Source organism: Apteryx mantelli, chromosome 7 (genome assembly GCF_036417845.1).
Source record: "Apteryx mantelli isolate bAptMan1 chromosome 7, bAptMan1.hap1, whole genome shotgun sequence".
Taxonomy (NCBI): domain Eukaryota; kingdom Metazoa; phylum Chordata; class Aves; order Apterygiformes; family Apterygidae; genus Apteryx; species Apteryx mantelli.
This window is the reverse complement of record NC_089984.1, coordinates 23,830,133-23,852,600: the sequence shown is the minus strand read 5'-3', so window position 1 is coordinate 23,852,600 and position 22,468 is coordinate 23,830,133. Positions and strand designations below refer to the sequence as shown.

Here is a 22,468-nt window from a genome sequence, read left to right as displayed (position 1 = left end):
TACAGGTTGAAAAAAAACATTAACATGTAAAATGTGGTGTGCCAAACAAAAAATAAAGCTATGCCAAAGAAAGACTATATTTGCTGACCGTTTTCTTTGTATCCCATCCCTAGGATGACCTCTGGTGCTCTGTAGTAACGAGTCACTACATAAGGCGTCATCATAAAACTAGTTCCTGCAGTTCTGGCCAGTCCAAAGTCAAGAATCTTCAAAGTGCAGTCTGACTTTACTACTATATTACTGGGCTTTAAATCCTTTAAAAAGAAACATCATATATGACTGCTAAGACAAACACAAGTACTCGGTGGTTCATATTTTTAAAAGATAATACTGCCAACATTAAAACCCACATATAAACTAAGTCATTTGTATAACTGCAGTGTCCTTTCCCCTTGTATTAATTCATATGCATTCAGCAAACTATAATTAATTCCTTTATTGTGTTTCTAGATTTATAAAACAATTAAAAAAGGAAACCACAACTAGTGTTACAAGATATGTTAGCAATGTCTGAAATAAACTGAGGTTAGTATGAAATGTTAGCTCTGAGGAAAGGACTAGAAACTCTTCACTAGAGCAACAGTTATGACTACAATGCAGATCACAGGTAACATGACAATTACTGAATTCACTTGATGCAATAATCATCACAATATAAAAATTATTAAAATCAATACGTGATAGTAAAAAATAAAAGGTTTCGTTGTTATTTGAGGCTGCATTACCTTTTGTGAACCAATGCAGGTGTTTCGCTGAACAACAAGAAGGAAATCAATGCTTACAGAGATCGAGTTTCCCATTTAGGATTTGGTTTACATCTATAATAAATTTTGATGACCAAACCCAAAAGGTCACCAGTAAAAAAACGCCAGAAATTAACCCTTAATCTTTAAAATAAGAGTGGAAAATGCCCTGATACAGTTTCAGAGCTTTTTAGTTGAAAACTTTGTAAACGTATTCTCTTCACTTGAATTCTAAAACCTCCTTTCGATTTTCTGCTGCCTCTTTTATCTTCTCCCTCTTCCAGGAAATGTTACAAAGATCCTAAATTCACACTGACACTCGTGGCTTTGCAATGTCTACTTATACAGATGCTACACAGGCATACTCAGTCGCCATCTCAGCAGGATCTTACATACATCTGAATGTCACAGAGCAAACATTATCAGCAACTTCAGAACAACTTTGCCTTAAAATGCATCATAAAATCATTCATAACAGACAGACCATCAGAGATAAGCTTGGATCCTTTCTGCCTATCAACCTATCAACATTATTTAGACACAAAAAAACAAGATTTCACGCAGGACTCTAGCATTTGATGCAGGCATCTGATTACTAGGCCTGCCTTTCGCTATTTCATAAAGTCTTAAAAGCAACTATCTGCAAGATATATGTAGTTTTCATTGGTATGACTTTGTATGGCTTTCAGCAAGTCCCTCAGAAAGCTAAGAAAGCTGCACTGAAGACAGAGGAAACCACAGGAAAGAGTTCCTGAACAATAGAATTGTAATGGGTAATAAAAGTCTTGCATACTTACATATTCACACACACACACTTCCAAATCACACACACACAGACCTTGCAGACAACTTCGGCTTAAAAGATTCCCAAATGCAATGAATAAGTTCAAGTATTATAATACATTTCAGCTATTTAATATGCACATTTCTGTTTCTGCTATAATCCTATTTATTATCAGCTTTATTTTTGCACATTTGCATTATTTGGAGGGTGTTCACTACAGAATCTCAGGCGTATGCTCATGACATTAATCACATTTATTCCCCTCAAAGCTGCAGGATTAACACTGAAAATGTTAAGAGATCTTCCCTTCACAAGAGGAAAAACACCTATGAGAACAAAAAGCAAGGGCTTACAGACTACTGTCCATCCTTAATTTCTGAACATTATGTGGTTGACATGAAGCCTAGGAACACGCTGGAATACAGGAATTTAGAATACAAAACTCCTGCCCTTCAAAATGCCAGAGGCTAGCACTGACTTAAACTGCATTCCAAATTCCTCCAGAGGCAATACTTCCTATGTTTTAAATAAATCAGAAGCTCCTATAAGAGTAATTAAGTTAATTGGGCTGTACAAATATATTCAGAATCTATAGCAGAAGATATATCACCTAAGCTTAAACATTTAAAACACCAATGCCTAAAAATCAGAGATAATTCATGGCAGACTCCCCATGAACCAGGCAGGGAGAGAGAGGCATCTCTGGAGAGCAATTCATTACCATTACATGGGCTAAATCATTTTTTGAAGGAGTCTCTTTCTATGGAAGGATTTGGGTTTTTTTTCCTATGGAAAGTATTCAAAAGTAGACAGGAGAAAACAAGGTTTCAGAGCCTCCATGCAAGACTAATGACACTCTGTGTCCTTCAGGAAGTCAGTGAGGCACAACTCTGATTAGCCATCCTTCTCAGAGCGCAAATGGAAATGAATGCATATCTGTCTCTAGACTTGCTGGAGATTCCACCTCTGCAAAATGCTTTGAATACCACAAGGTTCATTTATCAACATCTGTTAAAGCCAGTGTAAAGCTATAACCAAATCTTTATCAAGATCAAATCTTTATCCACTAATGTGGAAGCCAAATACGTCCTCTATAACTTCAATGCGAAACAGTCTGAAGCTCTTTGGATTCGATCCCTACCTTGCTCCATGTCCGTAGTTTGCTATGAAGAAAACTTATTTCTGCAGCAGGCAGTATCCAACAGTACTTAAATAGAACATGACAGCTTCAGAAATTCAACAAGCTTTAAAAAAGTTACTGAGATGTTAAGATATCATAGCCATCTGAAAAGCTGAACAACCCACTTAAAAAACATGTGAAACTACTGACAAAAAAAAGGCTCAAAACTTAAGAGAAGACTCAAGGAGTACAATAGACCAACACCTAGAATGCTCCAAGGGCAGCCACAGTTTAAGGAATATAGTTTCAAAGTAATTAGCTTTAGTCATTAAGGGCAGTGCTGCTGAAAGCCCAACAGAGCGGTCCAAAAAGTAACTACTGCAGCCACATACATTCCAGGTGAAATATGTCCCTTTTCAAGGACGTCCCCCTCTTCGAGTTTTTTTTTTTTTTTTTTTAAATTGTTCCACAGAACAAATTTTGACACTCTGCACTGTCAAGCGTAAAGGCATAACATACTGCAGGTAAATAAAGCAACCATTTGCTAGAACAGACTGAATCTTCTAACAAAGTCTGAAAAAGAGCTGTCAGATGAAAATCTATCATGAGGACATGCAAGTGAAATGTATCTGCCCAAGTCCTTCAAAAGCATTCATGCATACATACATATGTTACTATTTACACAGCAAGTGTATCAGTAGTCAATCTCATTACAACAGGTTATCCTTAAACTTTATATTATTGCACACTATGAAGCATTTCAAAAACTTCACCAGATTTACAAAGGCAGGCATTCTGTGCTCAAAGCTCCTGTCTGTACTCCTACCCAACAACAATCAGAATAGTTACTTCTTTTCTAAAAACGTACAAATGTCTCCATTTGTTCACGTTCAAACTGTTCTTGAAGCAAGTGAAGTTTCAGAAGCTCCCTCCTACCTCCACTAATATCCACAGAAAGAGACACTCTTACCAACTCAAACATGTCAACACAATAGGCCATTTTTTCAATACAAAAAAGGCCTAAGAAAATCCATAACATCAAACCTGCATACCTAAGTATTCAAGAGACCAGAAAATGTCAAGTTCTGTACAAACCCTTCAATTCAAAACCCTTAAACACACGTATATTATGACACAAAAGGCTGCATAATATCAGTCACATACAATATAATATCACAACTGTGATAAGAAATCTAGTTTTGTCAACCATTTCCAGAATAAAATGCCAGCAGTCCACTGACCTGTCTCAATGCCCACACGCAGACCAGAAAGCGGGATGCAATGCCTGCCATCGGGTAACGCTTCTGCCTACCCCTCCCTCCCCCAGCAAACACGAACGTTGCAGGGCAGATTGCACTCAAGCAGGAAACACGCCTTCACCTTCCCTCCCTGTGCTCTTCACCGGCAAGCGGTGGCAGATGAGCACTGGAGCTAGCTGAGCAAAGGGAAACTGTGTTTGGCTGTTCAAACTGTATTCTCTATTCAAACAATCAACCCAGTTCCCTTGAGGGAAAAACAGCACGTTGAAAGGGAGTGTGATACTGCCAGATCCAGCTTGCAGGCTATGCAACAACCCCCAGTGTGGCATCACAACACAACAACACCTGCTGGAGCAATCAGAATCGCCTTTCATGATTTACTTTGCTGTCTACGTCATCCTTGAGGAAGGCCACATGGTACTGACTGAGACAGAAGTATCATGAATGAGTAAGTTTAATTATTTCTTCTGCATCCTTTCAGAGATGAAAACTTATAAAAACTCTCTCTATAAAAAATTAACGTCCTAAACGTATTAAAAAAAATACGTCCTAACGTATTAAAAAATTAACGTCCTAAAACGTCCTAACATTTATGAAAAAAATAACATCCTAAAAACACAAGTTTACAAATTCCAAAAATAACAAAGTATATTTGAAAAGTTATAACTAGGTAATCTCAAGCAATCTTTACACTACGTACAAACATAAGAGATGCTGAACTTGAATAGGAAACCTTAAATTCAGAACTTCCTGACTGGACTGCAACACATATATGCTATTTAAAAGTAGTAGTCAGTTTTGCCTGAAGGCAATCTGAATGAATGCTTTGTGACATGCAGCTGTATGAAGTTCCACTTACAGGTCTTCATCATGAACCATTTATCTGGATATTTCAGATAAGTATTCATTACTCTGCTAGTAAAAGAGGTGAAGTAAATGGGCAGTTCTTTCAAAAGATGGAATTTCAGGTTTGGTTACCAAAACAATAAAGGCAGAGATGTTTTCAGATGGTCTTTCCTGCCATGACTACTAAAGATAGATCATTACATAGAATTAGAGGAGGTAATGTAACTCACTGTAAAGATGTTCGTTTACTTATTCTGTGCAGATTATCATCAAATCCAGGAATAACATTCAAAAGATCAATTTCAGAATTACAGTGGAATACAGTAAATCATTTCTTTTCAGCTCTTTCTCTCTGCCTACGAAGCATTGTTTGTGGTCCTATTTCTCCTTTTTTTCTGACTCTTTTAAACACTCAAGACAAAACCAGGTACAAACCAGGTGCAAAACAAACACAGAAAGCTCACTTACCCTATGTATAATTCCAGCTGAGTGAAGATGTTTGATACCACACAGCATTTGATAAAGAAGATATGACATTCGTTCATGGTCTAGCTCCATCTGAATCACTTGGCAGAGATTTGCATCCATGAGCTCCATCACTATGTAACTTATGAAGCAACAAAAAAGAATAATCAGACAATACTGCCATTTTATGGTATTCTTTCACTTGTTCGTCTTTCTCTGTGAATATTTTTAAAACTAATTCTCAGCTTTAGTTCAAATCAGACTTACACATCTTGAAATTCTTCCAGGGATTTTTGCGGTGTGAACACATTCAGTAGGCCAATTATCTGTAGGAAGGGGGAGAGGAAATATAATCGCATCACGGCAACAGCAAAGTTGCAAAGTCAACATTCCAAAACTGATAGCCAACATTCTCATCCAAACCTCCCGGTAAACTTCACTGAAGCTCAGAGGTGTCCAGGAGCTCAACCAGGTCTAACACACTGTAGTAGTTGCTAATGATTCTAGGAAAAATATCACATAATCTAAAGACACTTTGTGTGCACTAACAAGATAACCTCCAAAGGTTAAAACCCAGAGTAGTCAGTTTGTCTTTCCCCTAACCCCTACTTCAGTTTTAAGAGGCCTGATAGGATTTTTATTACAGATTAGGAAAAATATATTAAGATGAAAATCTGACGAACACTGCCACTTTGCCATAGACAGAAGTGAAAGCAACAAGTCAATCCAAAGACAGAAACAGATTCTTGCAGCTGCCTTAGGATATTTTCCAGTTGCTAAGAATGGATGGGAAATGCAGTAACAGGTCAAACTATGGCTCATTATCAAGAATCAGGCAGGCAAGCACCAGTTTATCATCATACAAATTATGCTATTAGGTGAAATTTAGTCCAGAGAATCCGCACATAAAATGTCTCTGTCCTAGAGAGTATAGAGAATTTTCCCAAGTAGCTGCAAGACAGAATATGCCTTCTATGACTCTCCTTGCCTAATAGCCAGGGGAAATTTTATCTTGCTGAATGGGTATTGAGAGTGAAGGCAAGGAAGACAGCATATAGCTGTCTGTGAAGGAAGAAAAAGCTAATACCAGCATTCTGTAGTCCAACCCTGATAAATTTATCACTTATTCTCTCTGCAATTCTGTGTTTTGCTCTACTTTACAGCTTCTCAAGCATCAGACAGTTCCTGTTGTCACACTGCAAGATTCCTAATTCATTCATGCATTAGAAAAAAAGAAAAATCTGCTGCAGCCTCTTTCCTCCTCCTGGTTTAGCAGATGCAGCAGAAAAAGATGCAGTTACCCATCATGGTATTTTCATTTGCCAGCTGTCTGTAATATGTAGCAATGTAACACTGACTATCTTCCTGAGCTTGAAGAGAGTATTTAAAGATTGGGTGGGTATTAAAACTAGCCAACAATGGTTCTTCTGAAAGATCTTTCTGTACTTATCATGGAGACAGGGCCATGCTCTGAACACCTCTTCAACCTACAGAAAATGTTATCCTCTAAAGTCATCCTGAAGATTTTTACAAAGAATGACCTTCTAGTTAATTCTTCAATATCTAAAGCAGGATACTGCACTTACATTTTTGTGATTAACGCACTTCATAAGAACAAGCTCTCTGTAGGCTCTTTTAGCGTGAGTTTGGTTCTGAAATGGCCGGCTTAGCTTCTTGATTGCAACATTTCGTTCAAGGATGGCATCATAAGCTGCACTGTAATTAAAATAAAATTATTACATCTCAGTGTCAGACTCCTCTAAACTGTGGCAGTTCCCACCTTTTTCATATATCATGTATCAAGTCTGCAGATAAACCAAAGTTCCAATATTATTCAACTTACATTCAGGGAGTATAAAAGCAGAGTACTCTTGTATGCTGAGCAATTTATAATTTAGAAAGGTTTTCCCAACTTCAGAGTCCTAATATACCACAATTTCCACAAAAAAATTGCAGGATCACCATTTAGTAGAGTACCTTACTAAAGATACCGAGTTCTTTCCATTCATTGGCACTCAAGAACTGACTGCATAAAAAAAAAAAAAAAAGCCAAAACACTTCAAATACAAAAAACCATGTTGATTTCTATGTAAAATCTTTACACTTAAAGAAAGGGAGGAGGAGACGGGAAAAACAGGTTACACAAAACTCCCATGTTTTTAACTACGCAGTATGCAGCTGTTCAATATCCCAGTCATAATGGGAGTATCAATGTCAAAACAAAACAAAACATTGTTAGGAAAGCCTTAACATCTTGATGCCACTGGCTTTAATTTGATAAAAAGGAAGAACAAAGTTTAGTTTGTAGACTAATTTCAAGACTGATACGATTAAGTAACACAGGCTGTTAATTTTAGTTTCCCTTGTTTTAACTGATGAAGACTGTTACATTGGACAACTCTCATATACATCACATTTCCATGACAGGAAGGCATAGACTTTGTTTCCTGTAAGAGGCCATGCGGTAGGTGATTACTGTGAATATTCAGCAAATACTTGTCAGTTACTAAAGAAGTATCAGCAGGGAAAATACTATTTTACTGTCTGTTATCAAGGATGGTATACAAACCTAATAAAGAACACCTGCCAGTAAAGGGTCAGCATCTAGTGAACTCAACTAGCTACTTAAAAAACATGTTTTCTTTATCATACATAGGCTTTTTTTTTTTTTTTTTTAATAATCTAAACCTCTAGTCACTGGGGAAAAAAGAAGAAATGGGAACAACATTTACTAGCAATTCTTTAGTTTACATTTTCCACTTGCTGGAATTTGCCCCATCTATCCCTAGAGATGGACTATGTTATGAAAGAGTGGCAAAGAGACGGTCAGGAAAAAAAGCCTACGTAGGACTCCTGTATCAGTATTTAAACTTCTGCACCCCCAGCATGTAACTGTAGCCTAAGAGTCTGTTTCAGTGTGAGCCTTTTGGGCATCTACTTCACGTTCCTCCAAATTAAGTTGAATTGGTTAAAACAAACAAACAAACAACAACAAAACAAAAAACCACAAACCACAAGAATTACCCCCCATGTCCTCCAGACATTGCAAGACTTAACCACATGAGAACTCCAGTCCTTTTCAGGGTAATCAGAGTGGTTTAAACTGAAGAGGTTTCAATTTCCCCTGAATGACACTGGCAGTAATTACATGGTCAGTTTTCAGATCACAGCTCTGGGAGGGGCAGTAAATTTGGAAAACAGGCAGTAACATAGATCTGGGAATCAGAGGAACAGTGGTAACATTAAAAGCTACAGACTGTGGTTAAACAACTCTCCTCGCTCTCATTACATGAACGCACACAACCAAAATTCATATTCATTTTCCTGCTGCTGCTACTTACAGAACAAATAATCCTAATGATAGAAGTTATCACTTCAAACACACCTGCTTCCAGTTTATTGGCCTTCATGTTTTTCATTTGCACTAAGCATACTGTTTTATTTTTATCCCAGTTAAAACACAAATATGAATTAAAAGTCAAATGTACCACAGATTCTCTAAATATAGATCAAGACAAGATCGAGGCAGAAAAGAAGTTACAAGGAAAAGTATTGAGAAAATTATGCATTTTCTCCTATTTCTTTTTTTTCTTTTTTTTTCTTTTTTTATTTTTTTTGCCCTTAGCATTTTACAGTTACAAAAAACTGGAAAGTCTGCAAGTTCCTGTGCTATCTACAACCTTATCTGGATCATAAAAGAAAGGTCTCAGAGAAGCTTAAACTAACATCTTTGGGATAACTTCACTGCATAGGGAACAGACCCTACAAGCAGCTAGCTGTCACCAATCTTAAGTCAATTGGACACTTGTCAGTCCACATGGCAGAGCTCTTATTCAAAGAGTTATATTGTCAAGTCCTATTTTCCTAAGCTACGTCAGGTATTTACATATTTCACTGACAGTCAGCATCACAAATGCCTACTGACTGGTATCACAGACTAGTTAGATGATGAAACTGAGTGAACCAAGCTGCTAACAAACCATTTCAAGAAGTATCATTTACAGAAGAATCATTTATGAGAGTCAAATATACACAGAGAGTATTTCTAGCTTTTGTTTCACTGTTAGCACTGTGTCTTAGGATTAGTTTCTTTCTGCAGGTTTTTCCCCCATTAATTTATGGGACTCATTACATCTGGCTGAATTTGCACAGAAGGGCATCAGTTCTGAAGCAGGAAGAGACATAGGTCAAAAAACAACAGCAAGAGACATCGTTGAGGAAAAAGTGGCTAATGATTACTATTGCTGTTTTTCATACAAAAAGTAGTTCTCCAAACTCCTCCTCTGTAACATATAAAAGTCAAAGCACTTAGAAAATTCTATAAAATGAACCTAAAAATACATTTAAACTTCACAAAAACCTTACCATACTATCCCTTGTGCTCCTGATCCTATCGGTTTTAAGTTCTGATATCGCTTCAACACAGTGAAAGTAGAATCGCCGATTTCAACACTGTAGAAATTGTTGTCACGCTTGCTTCTGCTCATGACGGCAACTTAGTTAGATTGCTTCATCCAAATTTTGCTTCTGACCTGCAAAGAAACAAATTTGAAAACTTTACATATTCGATAAAACGGAAATTCTTTACAATAAATGGAAGACATTTCCCCCAAAAGTCCCATATACAAACACATGCTTTTTTTTCCTGACTGCAGGAATGAGGTGGCATATATCCAAAACCTTTTTTATCCTATCTTATTTTAATCTTTTTACTTTTTTTTTAATCCTATCTTTTATCCCAGGATAGGATTCTAGAAGGGGAGGAACAATTGAAAGTAAAACTGAACGACTGGAGCAAAAATCCTAAATGACAATGGACAGAAGAAGAAGGGAGGAAGCTATGTCTTCCACAGATGACATGGGAGTACCGTAAATCCTTTTCACACACGCATGCAACAAGTGAGCAGGGCTTGGACCAGACACTCTCCAGAGGTCCCTTCCAACCTAAATTATCATATAATTCTGTAAATATAAGAATGACAAAACATCAGCATGTCCTCGAGCCACTGCAAACACTGAAATACTCTCACTCACAACTCACAGGGATATCCATCACTGATGTGGAAACACATACCATCAATCAAGGACGGAAAACTGACCTTGTCAGAGATCTCTTATGCCAGCTCCCTTTCCGCCAGAAATCTGGGCAATACCTCTACAATGATAAAACACTACAGGTGCCACTAAAATGTTAGGTTTCAAACTTCTATGTGACATAGGCAGCATCACTGTATGCTGACATCCAACACTCTTCAAAATGATTACCCATAATACAACAGTCATTATATCAAGTGACATAAAAAGTAAAATTAAAAAGTCAAATTCAGCACAATGAAGCAACATAACAGAGAGAGCTGGATTTTAAGGAAGGATGTTTTGTCTGTTAACCTAAGGAAAACAAAGCTTTCAAGACCTACTAGTTTAATGATGTATCAAACCCAGGAAAGTCTAACAAAGAAATGTGAATGATGACAAAAGCAATAATCAGAAAAAGACAGGTCAAAAAAAGGATATATATTCCACTAAAAACCTCTTATATTATAAAAAGAAAAACAGTATCTTAACAAATATGTTTGTAGAGAAAAAATTAAAATTTCATAGTCCTGTTTCCTCAATGTTAACTGTGCACTTTTAATTTTCTCTTTATATAGATTTTGTGTGGAGTTAGAACAGATGTTTAGTGGTGCAAATTCTTGTTTGACCAGAACAAGAAACTCTTCATTAAGAGCAACAGCATGCTGTCTTCCTTAGTTATTAACTTACCCAACATTCTCCCATATTATCCAACCGCCCAAACAGATTCTTAGCTTCCATGTACTATACTATACATTTGTTTAATTTTAAACATGCTCTGAAAATGTGGACAATGCAAACATGGCCTCCACATATAATCAGACCCCACAAGGTATGTATTTGGGTCTGTCTCTGAAAACAAATATTCTACAATTAGAATTCTTTAAGAATTTGAAAGCTTAGCAAATTGTACTTTCAACTACCTAACCTGCATTCATTTCAGCTATGTAGATGCAGAAACTGAAAGCACTATAAGGTTCTAAAAAGGACACATTTTTTAACTATTTACATATTACATAACCCAAAATACACCACTTTAATGGGGATCAATCTCAAAGGAAAGGTCTATTAAACCAGCCCCTTCTGCAAAAAACCTGTTAAAAGCTGAATCTCTGTCACAAAGACTTCAAAGACTTAACTAAATACCAAAGCAGTTTGCATCAGTTCATTAGCAGGTATTGTTACAGCCTTCCTTTTTCAGCTAACAGGGAATGCCTAATTGGGCAAGAATTGTTGCTAAGCACGAGAAAAAGTTGTACACAAGCTGTGGATCCAGACTATAAATGGTAGGTCTCTGGGATGGATGCAGGTTTACTGGATACAGCCAAAAGGCTTCATTCTTCAGGCTCCAGAAGACTCCACCTCCAGCTTTTACTTCCCTATCCATTTTATCGCTGCATCTTTGGACTGTGCTTCTTTCTCAGTACTTTTGTCACAGATGTTCTCACACATTGCCAAAGCTTTGGAACAAGAAAAAGGTGTCCAGTAAATACATAATGACAAAAACCCTGAATTTATAGAGAGAAAATCTGTTGTGGAAGGTATGAAGTCAACCCAACAAATTTCTGAAAACCGGAAAACAAAAAACAAGATAATCATTCACCCAATCTTAAGTCTGTTCTTCATCAGCTGAGATAAAGGAACTATCAAGTTTCTTCACTAAAACTGTATTAATATGTAGCAACATTGAACATCGTAGGATTAGCTGGAACAGCTTAGCAGAGCTCTGCTGTTTGGTATCAAAAATCAAAAAAAAAATCAAGATAAATGAAAGTTTGCTTCACCTAGGATAACTCCTCTCAAATGAATGCAAAAAGGACCATTCCTCTCCATCTGAGGCTTTCAAATGAATGGTGACACTTTCCCATTTAATGGTCAACATTTTAAATAGCCTACAAATCCAGGTGTTTAGTTTCATTTCCTTCCAATTTGGTAAACTTCAAAGGATCAAAGGCTGAACTAAATGTAGTATAATTTAAGAAAGGGATTTTCAGATGCAGTATTTTCTTAAAAAGAATTTTTTAAAAATAACAGATTTTACATACTTGTGCAAAATTGGGAAAATATACATTAGCTCCAGCTGAACCCTAAAGTATCTTGGTATTTATCCAGTTGGTGCATGATGCCCTCCAAGTCCAATAAAGGAACAATACTGAGTTCTACAAATTGACACAAGTCTAGTGCTTCAGATTAACTATGTCCCTGTCCCACAAGGCTTATATTCACACAAAATTGGAGCCAAGGTTTACCTGGCTTTTAATAGTCTAATGTCTTGATGGAATAGTAATAGAAAAGCAATCTTGTGAGGAGCAGTAAACAGCAGAGGACAGCTGCCGGAGAAAAAGAAATGCACAAATTTTTCAAATTCTGGTTACATCAGGCCCTTGGTAGACATCAGGCCCCAATCAATCTCTTCTCCTAATACAGTCTCCTCCCAAAATTCCCAGTGGTGTTTGCTATTATTTAAAATAGCAACTATTATGATGGAAATTAAATTGGGAGAATTAAATTGGGGTATTAAATTAAATTTCAATGGGGTACAGGCACATTTAATTATATCCAACAGTTTGAAAGCAGCATTAAGATAAAATAGTATGCAACTGCATATTTTTCAAAATCATGATTTTTTATTAAACTCAGTGTTTCTAAGGACATGCAGTATTAGCAAGAAACTTTTACTATCTTAAAGATTTGTCATTTACTACATGTTTAATATTGTAAAATGTGCTCACCAATATGTACTGGAAAACTTGTATTTACTAACTATTTTGTAGTTAAAATAGTATTTTAGCATACACCAGAATGTAAAAAGATCCCTTTATATTTTCACTGAGGAAAAAAATCCTGTGTGTAGTCTTTTTTCTGTAATAAAACCTTCACTCCTTTCCAAAGGCACTAGCTTTGCAGTCACCCAGAGAAACCAACTCAGTCTACAGCCAACATCCGCCCTTCTCTGCTCCAAAGATTAATCATTTGTACAATAAATCTGTCTTTCATAATTGAAAAGCCCACAGTCTGGACTCTTAGAGAAGCCATGCTGATCCTAAAAAAGTAGTCTGTGAAACGCAGTTTTGGTATGTAAACGCTCTCTTTCACTTTAGCCAGCGACGGATCCCCACGCTTGCAGGGAGCGCTGTGAAGCTTTAAGGGCTCCCCAGATCTTTCACCTGCGTTCCAGCTTCTCCCAAAGTCAACCTGCCAGCGAAAACAGGGAACTCGTCTCCTAGCCAGAGAGAGAAACCATCAAGGTCCAGCGTAGCTTCTGCCTGTACATGAGCACTTGGTGCCAAAATATTTGGCTAAAAGATGGCTTCAGTTGGGACTACAACATGCACAAGGCCGGCCAGCCACCAGCCCGCAATCCCACTTGTCCTAGGCCTTAAACGCCAATTCTTTAATGCCCTTTGCTTTAGCCGTTTCCACTCTCTGCTGTGCACTAGGGACAGAAACCTCACCTCTCAAAGAACCCTCTCCTCCTTCATCTCCATTTCCATACCCATCCCAAAAGACAGATTTACCTAAAGAAGATTTCTCTAAATAGGTTTTTCCAAGCCTCAGAGTAAGTGCAACATGGTTTTGCTCCCCAGAATTGAGAGCGCCAAAGTTTCTTCTCACTGGACTGCCTAAATAGAGGAAGGAAACATCTACTTTAACAAACCAAAAAAAATTTTTTTAAATCAAAATTTCTATTATTTTAGATCTATTCAAATAGCTATTCAAAAACTTTTAAAAGAGAAACTGTTCCAACAAATATTCCTAAAGCAAAATATTGTCAATCCACTGTATCATAATTCAGAGCATCTTCTGGAGTTAGTTAGGAAATTAAAAAAAAAAATCTACTAAATCTCCCAGTCTCAAGAATTATTACATTCCTCTCTTAATTCCATGCAAATTACAAACTCCTGCAGTAAATGGTTTATTTGTAATTGTTTATTAATAATTGTTTATTAAAAAAAAAGAATGTGATGTTTGAGGAACATGATTCAGTGACAGATATAATTAACATGCCTATACCCTGCTGAAAAATTCACCAACTGATGTCAGTCATGACACTTAGTATTTAAAATAAAACCCCAAACAAAAAAATCCTATATTAGTAAAGAACAAAGCCAGAAATAGAAAGGAAAAAACATAACATTCTATAAAAGAAGTTAATGCTTCTCCTTTAGACATGAAACACGGTAAGTAACTCTTGCTCATGACAAATGTTCTTATAATCATTGAGGGTATTTATTTTGTAAGAGATCTAATCTACCTGGACCCTTCCTAACTCCACTGCTACATTGCTCCATGCCTAACTAGCCTTACAGACTGTGAAACTCAAATGTGTCTCAGAACACTATCTTATAACATTTCCAAGTCCTAGGAAATGAGTTAAGAACAAGACTGGGGAGATGGGTTTTGCAGTGCTACGATTGCTTTCCTGCAGGAACTACTTACAGGAGGAAGTGACTGAAAACAAACAGCCCCACTCTTACAAACAGCAAAGCCAACCATATCCAGTAAGCCACTGTTGAAGGGAAAGATGAATTCCTAAGAAACTTCACATTAGGATATATTCCTCAAGTAAAAGTAGTCAGAACACAGAAGAAAAACAAATATTCTATTAGATCTCACTAGAATTTTTTTAGTATTTCAATATACATCTGTACAGAGCAGCTTTGAAGCCACATTCTAAATTTAATGTTTTATCTAAAGACTAACATATGTAGTGCCTTGCATCACAAGGTGCAGTAAAGAAAGAAAAAAAAAAGTCTTACTTCAGAGTGGGATATTTCTGCTTGCCATTACCAGTCAGTGTTGTCAGTCAGCACATTTCAAAACAGGAAAAGGATGAACATACCAAACAGATTGTTGGAGTGAGGGAGGGGACCCTGGAGTAACGATGAGTCTCAATATGAGTATGGTCGTTCTCGTTTATTAGAGCTTACACAAAGTATATATATCATCAAGCAATACGCATGCGTTAGCAATAGTTACATGATTGGCTACAGTCTCTGTCCATACGTATAAAGCGGATACATGATTGGCGCAAAGTTGCTGACTATGCTCCATCGACATTTATGGAACCTAGTTCCGTCCAGACTTGTTTACCAGGTTTGTGAATACCTTCCTTTGTAGTGCTCAAGGCCGCTATACGGCCACGTTCAGCAGGCCTCAGCAGGTTCGCTTGCCTTGGCCTACATAAGGCCGCTTTCAGCAGGCTCGCTGGCCTTGGCCTAGATGCCTTCCTCTACCCCGAAGCCGGGATTGCTCATCCCAATCAGAGCATGCCCGCTCTCAATTAACCATTCCTCCACAATTCCCCCTTCTTGTTTGTGAGCAATCCAGGCTTGGTTCACTACCTTTAGCAGAGCGTTCTTAAAGCAGCTCAGGACTACACATAAGCATAAACCGACGACTACAAGGATTAGTAAAATGCGTAAGCCTTCAGTAAGTAAGCTCGTTAGCCATTGTGGTAGAGTTCCAAACAGGTTAGTTAGCCAGTCATCGAATAGCCCATGGTGCTGACGGATCTTGCCGGTATGTTCCTTCAACCACTGCAATTGTTTGTGAATTGATTCACCATGATTAGACAAATTCATGCAACACATACCTTCAAAATCCTCACAACCGTGGCCTTGAGCTAATAGCAAAAAATCAATTGCAGCTCTATTTTGTAGAATAGCATGTCGCAAACTACCTTGATCCTCTAAGAGGTTCTCTATTATCTCAGTGGTGACGTTAGCTTGCTTCTCAGCCCAGCACGCTAACCGTCCGATCTGATTCAGGGCGTTGCCTGCCGCTGCTCCAGGCACGAAGAAGGACAAAAACACTCTTTCAGTGGGACTACGTAGGGAAACTTGATCATTACAATCAGGTGAGAGCCCTATGGCTGCTCGTTTACTGCGGACGGCGGTCGCATTCTTCGTGATATGTTTCCACCAATTTTGATCCGGTGCCAGTAATGTCAGCTTACCAAGATAACAGGGACCACCCATTACCCTTTTCGGGATTCCCTGCCAGGCCCTGTCACCACATATCAAAAAGACATCTGGTGGCAAGGCCTTTGGGGTACCATTGTTCCAAATTAAGTGCCCTTTCTTTGCCTCAGCCCCAAGGGCTCCCAGCCTCTGACGGCTGGTGCCATTGGTGCCACAGAAGGAATCACGGTTTTGATAATCATAATAGACTGCTGCTGGGGTGACGTTTGTCCACCCTGTCCAGTTAAATAACTGGTAAGGCTGCACCCGTCCCCCAAAATAGATACAGGTTTGTGTCCAATTGCCTGACGTATTCCCAATCCTCATGGACCCCAGCAGGTTTAGCTCCTGTGGGTCCCATGGCAGTGTTCTGTTTAGGCCTGCAATGAGGGTGGCACTGCAGTTAGCAGTTGACAGACTGCCACTGCAGCTTGCCGTGCTGTATTCCTGGAAGCTGTTGACATTATAGCTGGGGATCCCTATTAAACAGGTTCGAAAAGGTTGGGTAGCAGAAGCTAGAGACAAACAGAAAGCGTGTTGCCCTGTCTTATTCGCCCAGGTAACCCACATGTTGTGTCTGGGCTCAATCTGGTAGAGCGCCATTACCACTGGGAACAGTATCCCCAGAATCAGGATTTTCGCCCTCTTGTTCGGTTGATGAGTCATGGCGAGTCAAGACAGGCTTCACGTTCTTGCTGGGTACCCACACTGGACCACGATCTGTGGAAACACACATATAACCTCGACCATTAAAAATAACAGGGGTGGGCCCAGTCCATACGCCGGAGGCTGGGTCCCTATACATTACTTTAAACTGGGGTAACGTTGTTGTACTATTGAATTTAAGCTGTTGATGGTGAATGATCACCGGGGGCTCCTCACGGTCGCCCATGAGACAGAGATAATTCAGGGTGAAGAGTGCGCGGTGCAGCCTCTGCTGTGCGTCCGTCTCCTCACCTTTTTGTTTTCTGAGATAGTCTTTTAATACTTGGTGGGTACGTTCTATTAACCCTTGCCCGGTCGGTGAATGTGGAATTCCGGTAACATGCTCAACCCCCCATCGAGAGAGAAACGTCCTAAGCTTTTGACTGACATAGGCAGGTCCATTATCCGTTTTTATGCGCTCAGGCACGCCCAATATGGCAAAGCAGGCCAACAGATGCTTGCACACATGCTGTGCCTTTTCTCCGGGTAATGCAGTTGCCCATATCATTTTTGAAAAGGTATCAATGGTTACATGCACATACCTTAATTGGCCGAACTCGGGAATATGTGTGACGTCCATCTGCCATAATTCTAGGGCTTTTAACCCTCTTGGATTTACCCCAAGCCCAATACCCGGGCCGTGGTTCCCACACCTTGGGCAAGCCTGCACAATACCTCGGGCCTCACTCTCTGTTAGGCCAAATTGCCTTTTTAAGCCCTTGGCATTGTGATGAAACATGTCGTGACTTTGTCTAGCCTGCTGAAACTTGTCCATAGGGGGTAGATGACACGCTGAGCTAACCAGGCTGTCAGCGAGCTGATTGCCTTGGCCTAGCCCCACGTCTAGCTGGTGACTACGAATGTGGATAACACAACAAGCTGCTGTTCGTTGACCCAGCACAGATCGCAAGGTAATGAACAGACTTCCCAACCGCGGGTTGGATGTTTCCCTTATTAAGGCATTCTCCAGTCGTGGTACTACCCCTGCTACATACATGGAGTCAGTCACTACGTTTAGAGGGGTATTTAACCAATGAGTTAGAGCCCAAACTACCACAGTTAATTCCAAAGTCTGAAGGGAATCCCGAGGCTGTCCCTCCATAACGTGCTGTTTCCATTGTTCACCTTCTTTTATAGCGTCCTTGATAAAGCCACTCCAGCGGGACTCCCTTGGAAGTCCGGCGAGGGGATTTATTAAGCAGGGAGGTACTCCTCCCTCTTTCTCTTGCGCCTGCAGCTCCACTTTTTTCAGGCGTTCCGATAGCTCCTGTAGCACTCTTACGGTTTCTTCTGGTGACGGTGGTACTTTATTTCTGGTGTCAGGCGTGTTGTCCCCCGAAGACTCGCTGGACGAAAGCAGTGGGGGGTACTCTGATGGAGTCTGGCGTGAGCGGGTGGTCTCGTTGAAGGAGGGTAGAGGCGGCCGCTGAGGTGGCATAGGCAGCGGCAACGGTGGATGCAGGGGACTGTTGCTAGGCAGCGGCGGGGGGGGAGCACTAGGAGGGGGTCGGCATTCCTTTCCACCCAAGTCTCTGAGGTCAGCAAGGGGCGCGGCCACCGCCCCTCTTTGAGCCTCCTCCGGGTGCACTTCCGCGTTTGCCTCAGAGCTCGGACCAGCCGGCTCTGGGGAAACCTCCGCTTTCTGGGACGCAGCAGGTGACGGCGCTGACGATGCCCCCCCCTCGGAGTTCTCCCGCGCCCTTTGCAGTGCCTCCCTGACAGACCGGCTCATTGCCGTTAAAGTCTCTAGTACGGTGTTGCAAAGTGCGCGAACAGCTTTCCCGTCCCTCAGTTCCAGCTTTTCCAGTTTTACTGACAGCTGCTCAAACATTTTTAATAGTTGAGCCGTGAACGGCTTTGTCCCCATGAGGGTGGTAGGCGAGGCTGTGCCTGACGACTCCGGAGATAACAACGTCAGGGGCTCCCGCCATGACCTCGGCGGGGCTGTGCTGCCCTCCCCCGGTACGGGCGGCGACGAGGGCCCTGGGCACGGCGCACTGCCGGCTCCCTCAGGAGCGGACGGAGGCAAGGGCTGCGGGGGGGGCGGTGGCGGAGGGACCGACGGTTGAGCTCGCACCACCTTAACCTCCTTCTTGTCCTTGTCTCCACCCTCGATGGTCTTATGCCACATTGTTTCTCCGAAATCTCGCCATTCCGATACGGAAAATAACAAGTGTGTATCCGAAAAAGGCTCCCATTGCTGCCCCAGTTTAATCAACCTCTGCAACTGCTTCACCGGTGCGTCAATTCCTCTCTTGGAGAGTATACCGGCTAGCAAGGTGGCCGCGGCATCTGCTTCCATGCCGCTGTCTGGGAGACGGGGCGCGACCCCGGTACCGTGTCTGGCGGCAGCCTTTTTAGCCAGCACTTCTCCCAGCCCCTTCTTATTGTCCCCCACTCCCGTCCTCTCGCTGCTTACCGCAGTCACGGACCATCAGCCGAGGTCAAGCCTCTTGGTAGACGCGGCGAACCATCCTCTGCTACCAGATGTTGGAGTGAGGGAGGGGACCCTGGAGTAACGATGAGTCTCAATATGAGTATGGTCGTTCTCGTTTATTAGAGCTTACACAAAGTATATATATCATCAAGCAATACGCATGCGTTAGCAATAGTTACATGATTGGCTACAGTCTCTGTCCATACGTATAAAGCGGATACATGATTGGCGCAAAGTTGCTGACTATGCTCCATCGACATTTATGGAACCTAGTTCCGTCCAGACTTGTTTACCAGGTTTGTGAATACCTTCCTTTGTAGTGCTCAAGGCCGCTATACGGCCACGTTCAGCAGGCCTCAGCAGGTTCGCTTGCCTTGGCCTACATAAGGCCGCTTTCAGCAGGCTCGCTGGCCTTGGCCTAGATGCCTTCCTCTACCCCGAAGCCGGGATTGCTCATCCCAATCAGAGCATGCCCGCTCTCAATTAACCATTCCTCCACAACAGATCAGCTGAAAACAGACATTAGTCTGCTGCCCAGTTAACTTAGTAGCAGGTCTGAAAAATCTCCATATAGCCAAACATACGTTCAAGCACTCACAACCAGAACCATGGTAGTAGTTGTCTTCCTTTTCCATTACCCAGTAAGTACAAACTTCATGTAAGTTTAAAGCATAGGCTTATATTAGCTGAAGCAGAGAAAGAATTCAAACCACCTCAGACTAGTCGATAGGATATAAAAAAGATAATAAATAAAATGGGCATAGCAATATATGAAGAAATAACTGAGGAAGGAGGAAGAGGATGCTGCAGTGAGGAAGGGAAAAGAAGTGCCAGGAACATGATGCACCAAAGAAGGTAGCATCATAGACTTATTTCAAGCTTTCAAGTCCCTGTCTTTCTCTCTACTTACATATCAATCACCTGCAAAAGGATTGCACTTTTTAAGTTAAGACATAACATTCCTCTACCAAAATGTCTCTTTCTAAACTTTACACTTATTTTTTGGTACCTTGACTCTCCAGAGAAGGTTGAGTCCACTTAGATCATACTCCAAAATCAAAAACGGCTTCTCCTCCAGCATCCTTTTAACAATAGTTGTTCTATCAGATAATCATTTAGAATCAAGGAGCGATATAAACCCCACAGCGCATCTTCCTCTCACCATTATCATTCCGTCTTCTGGATCCTTTTGTTCTATACATCAAAAAGTATCAGCCTCCACTGTCTCAGCAAGACACATGGTCTATCCCTTCGTTTTACATGCATGCTCTTCCAGCATAAAACTGACTTACTTAACTTAGGAAGAAATGGAGTCGATTCTCAGGAAATACATTTCTAGCACATTTTGTATGGTGAGCTATTGTGAAGGATATAAGGAAGGCACTAGGACGTAATGGGGAAGTCCTGATCAGCACGGCAGGCTGGCTCAGAACAGAGACGCTCCTTCCCCTCGCCCCCGAGTCTCCAGGATCCCATCTGGCCTTTACAACTTCCACAGCCTCACCAACCCTGGCACACACACACACCCCCATCCTGAAAGTCTCTTACAGCTACTGCATGATTTTTCTGTTGACCATGGAAGAAAAAATTAAGGTGCTCAGGTTATAAGCAAGTTTATTTCCACTCAATGCTTTGCTCTGACTCAGCTCGAAACCCTTTGTGCTCACTGCCTGTTCACCTCTTGTGGAAAGCTGAGCTCTTCATCCTCAAGAAGTGCGCCTGGTGCTGCCCAACTCTGTAAATCCAGCTCCCAGAACAAAGCCAAAAGACTTCATCTTTTTCCATCGGCTAATTTACTGGTGACTAGTCTTAATGAGGTCTAGCTTAAAAGATCCACAACACCAAAAGTCTTAGCCTTTAAATATTAAACTAAGCCTGAATTTAGAATCAGGCAGACTTTCAAGATTCTTACTCAAAATATCCCAACAATTTATTTCATTAAAACCTGATAAAGCTGTATCCAATAAACTCGCCTGCCTGAAATTTGACATTTTGTTCCATTTTCTAGCAATTTTGCAGAAGCACATATAGGAAGAAAAGGAAGATGCAGATTGCAGATTTTCATTAGGAATGAGGAAACTAATAAGCTTGTCCCATTACCTGAGAGCTTGCTAGAATGCTATCACTGTCAATGGGGGAAGAATCCCACAGAACACTGTTTTCTCCTCACACATCAACTGCTGTACTTCACCTTGAAAACACCATGCATAAGCCAACTTCAATCCATGGTAGCCTTTTAGTGGCAGCCCACAATTATGCAAAACAAGGACACTCTAAAACTGAACCCTGAGATGTTAAAGTGTGGTTTGGCATATTGACTTTCATCAAACATCTCTGGATTCAGTTTTAGAGTACTGATAACCCAGTAAAAATCTAAGTCCAGTCTGCAAATGAAAGGGATGAGTCCTCTCCCCATTCCCTCCTTTACTGTGGTATTAGGACTCATCTGACACCACTACGTGCTATCTTAGAGGGCAAAACTGGCAGAAAACAGAGGAGGGGGGACTGGGAAAATTTTCCTCATATATAATCAAATAAACTCCCCAGTCACTGCCATGGGTCATGAAAAAGAAAAAGAGCTTTGTGCTGTACATCCAGTGGATCACAGGCTAAGTAGAGGCATATCAGGTCAGCAATCAGGAGAAAAAAAAGTATCCCTGATCTAACCTAACTGTTGTGTTTGATGAATTTAGTAAGATCATAGCTGACTTTCTAAGGCACTTTTAACTCAGAAGTAAGTGAAATAGAGAAATTTGATTGATTCTGGTCTTATAAGCTGCTAGGAAAACAATAAAAGAGCTTATTGTCAGATCATGTCTCAATAATTCATTTGCCACTGGTCAAGCGGCTCCATGCCATCTGCCAATTCAAAAAACCATCCAGATTTCCATATTAAGTGGCACATATGCATTCTGCCTTGGTTGCCCTCATTCTTCAGATTGCCATAGGTAGTATTTACCCAAGAAAACACAATGAAAAGGATGAACATGGAAATAGCGCTATATCCACACACTGAAAAGTCCCTGGAGAACCCTTAAGACTGTACATAATTGCTAGTCTGATTCCACCAAAA

General features: G+C 40.5%; 1 protein-coding gene across 6 annotated transcripts in view; it reads right to left on the bottom strand.

Moving 5' to 3' along the window:
* The window catches only part of MAPK8 (mitogen-activated protein kinase 8), a 62,196-nt gene that overhangs the window by 21,236 nt on the left and 18,492 nt on the right, over positions 1-22,468 (bottom strand). For 5 of the 6 annotated variants that reach the window (XM_067300014.1, XM_067300017.1, XM_067300015.1 and 2 more), the window contains exons 2-6: positions 9,583-9,749; positions 6,804-6,933; positions 5,485-5,543; positions 5,221-5,359; positions 89-254 (exon numbers count right to left, since the gene is read on the bottom strand). In XM_067300014.1, the coding sequence (XP_067156115.1) occupies positions 89-254; positions 5,221-5,359; positions 5,485-5,543; positions 6,804-6,933; positions 9,583-9,704 (616 nt within the window). In that variant the 5' untranslated portion in view covers positions 9,705-9,749. Of the gene's footprint in view, positions 1-88; positions 255-5,220; positions 5,360-5,484; positions 5,544-6,803; positions 6,934-9,582; positions 9,750-22,468 lie in introns of those variants that run through there. The other variant, XM_067300020.1, reaches the window with a different exon arrangement.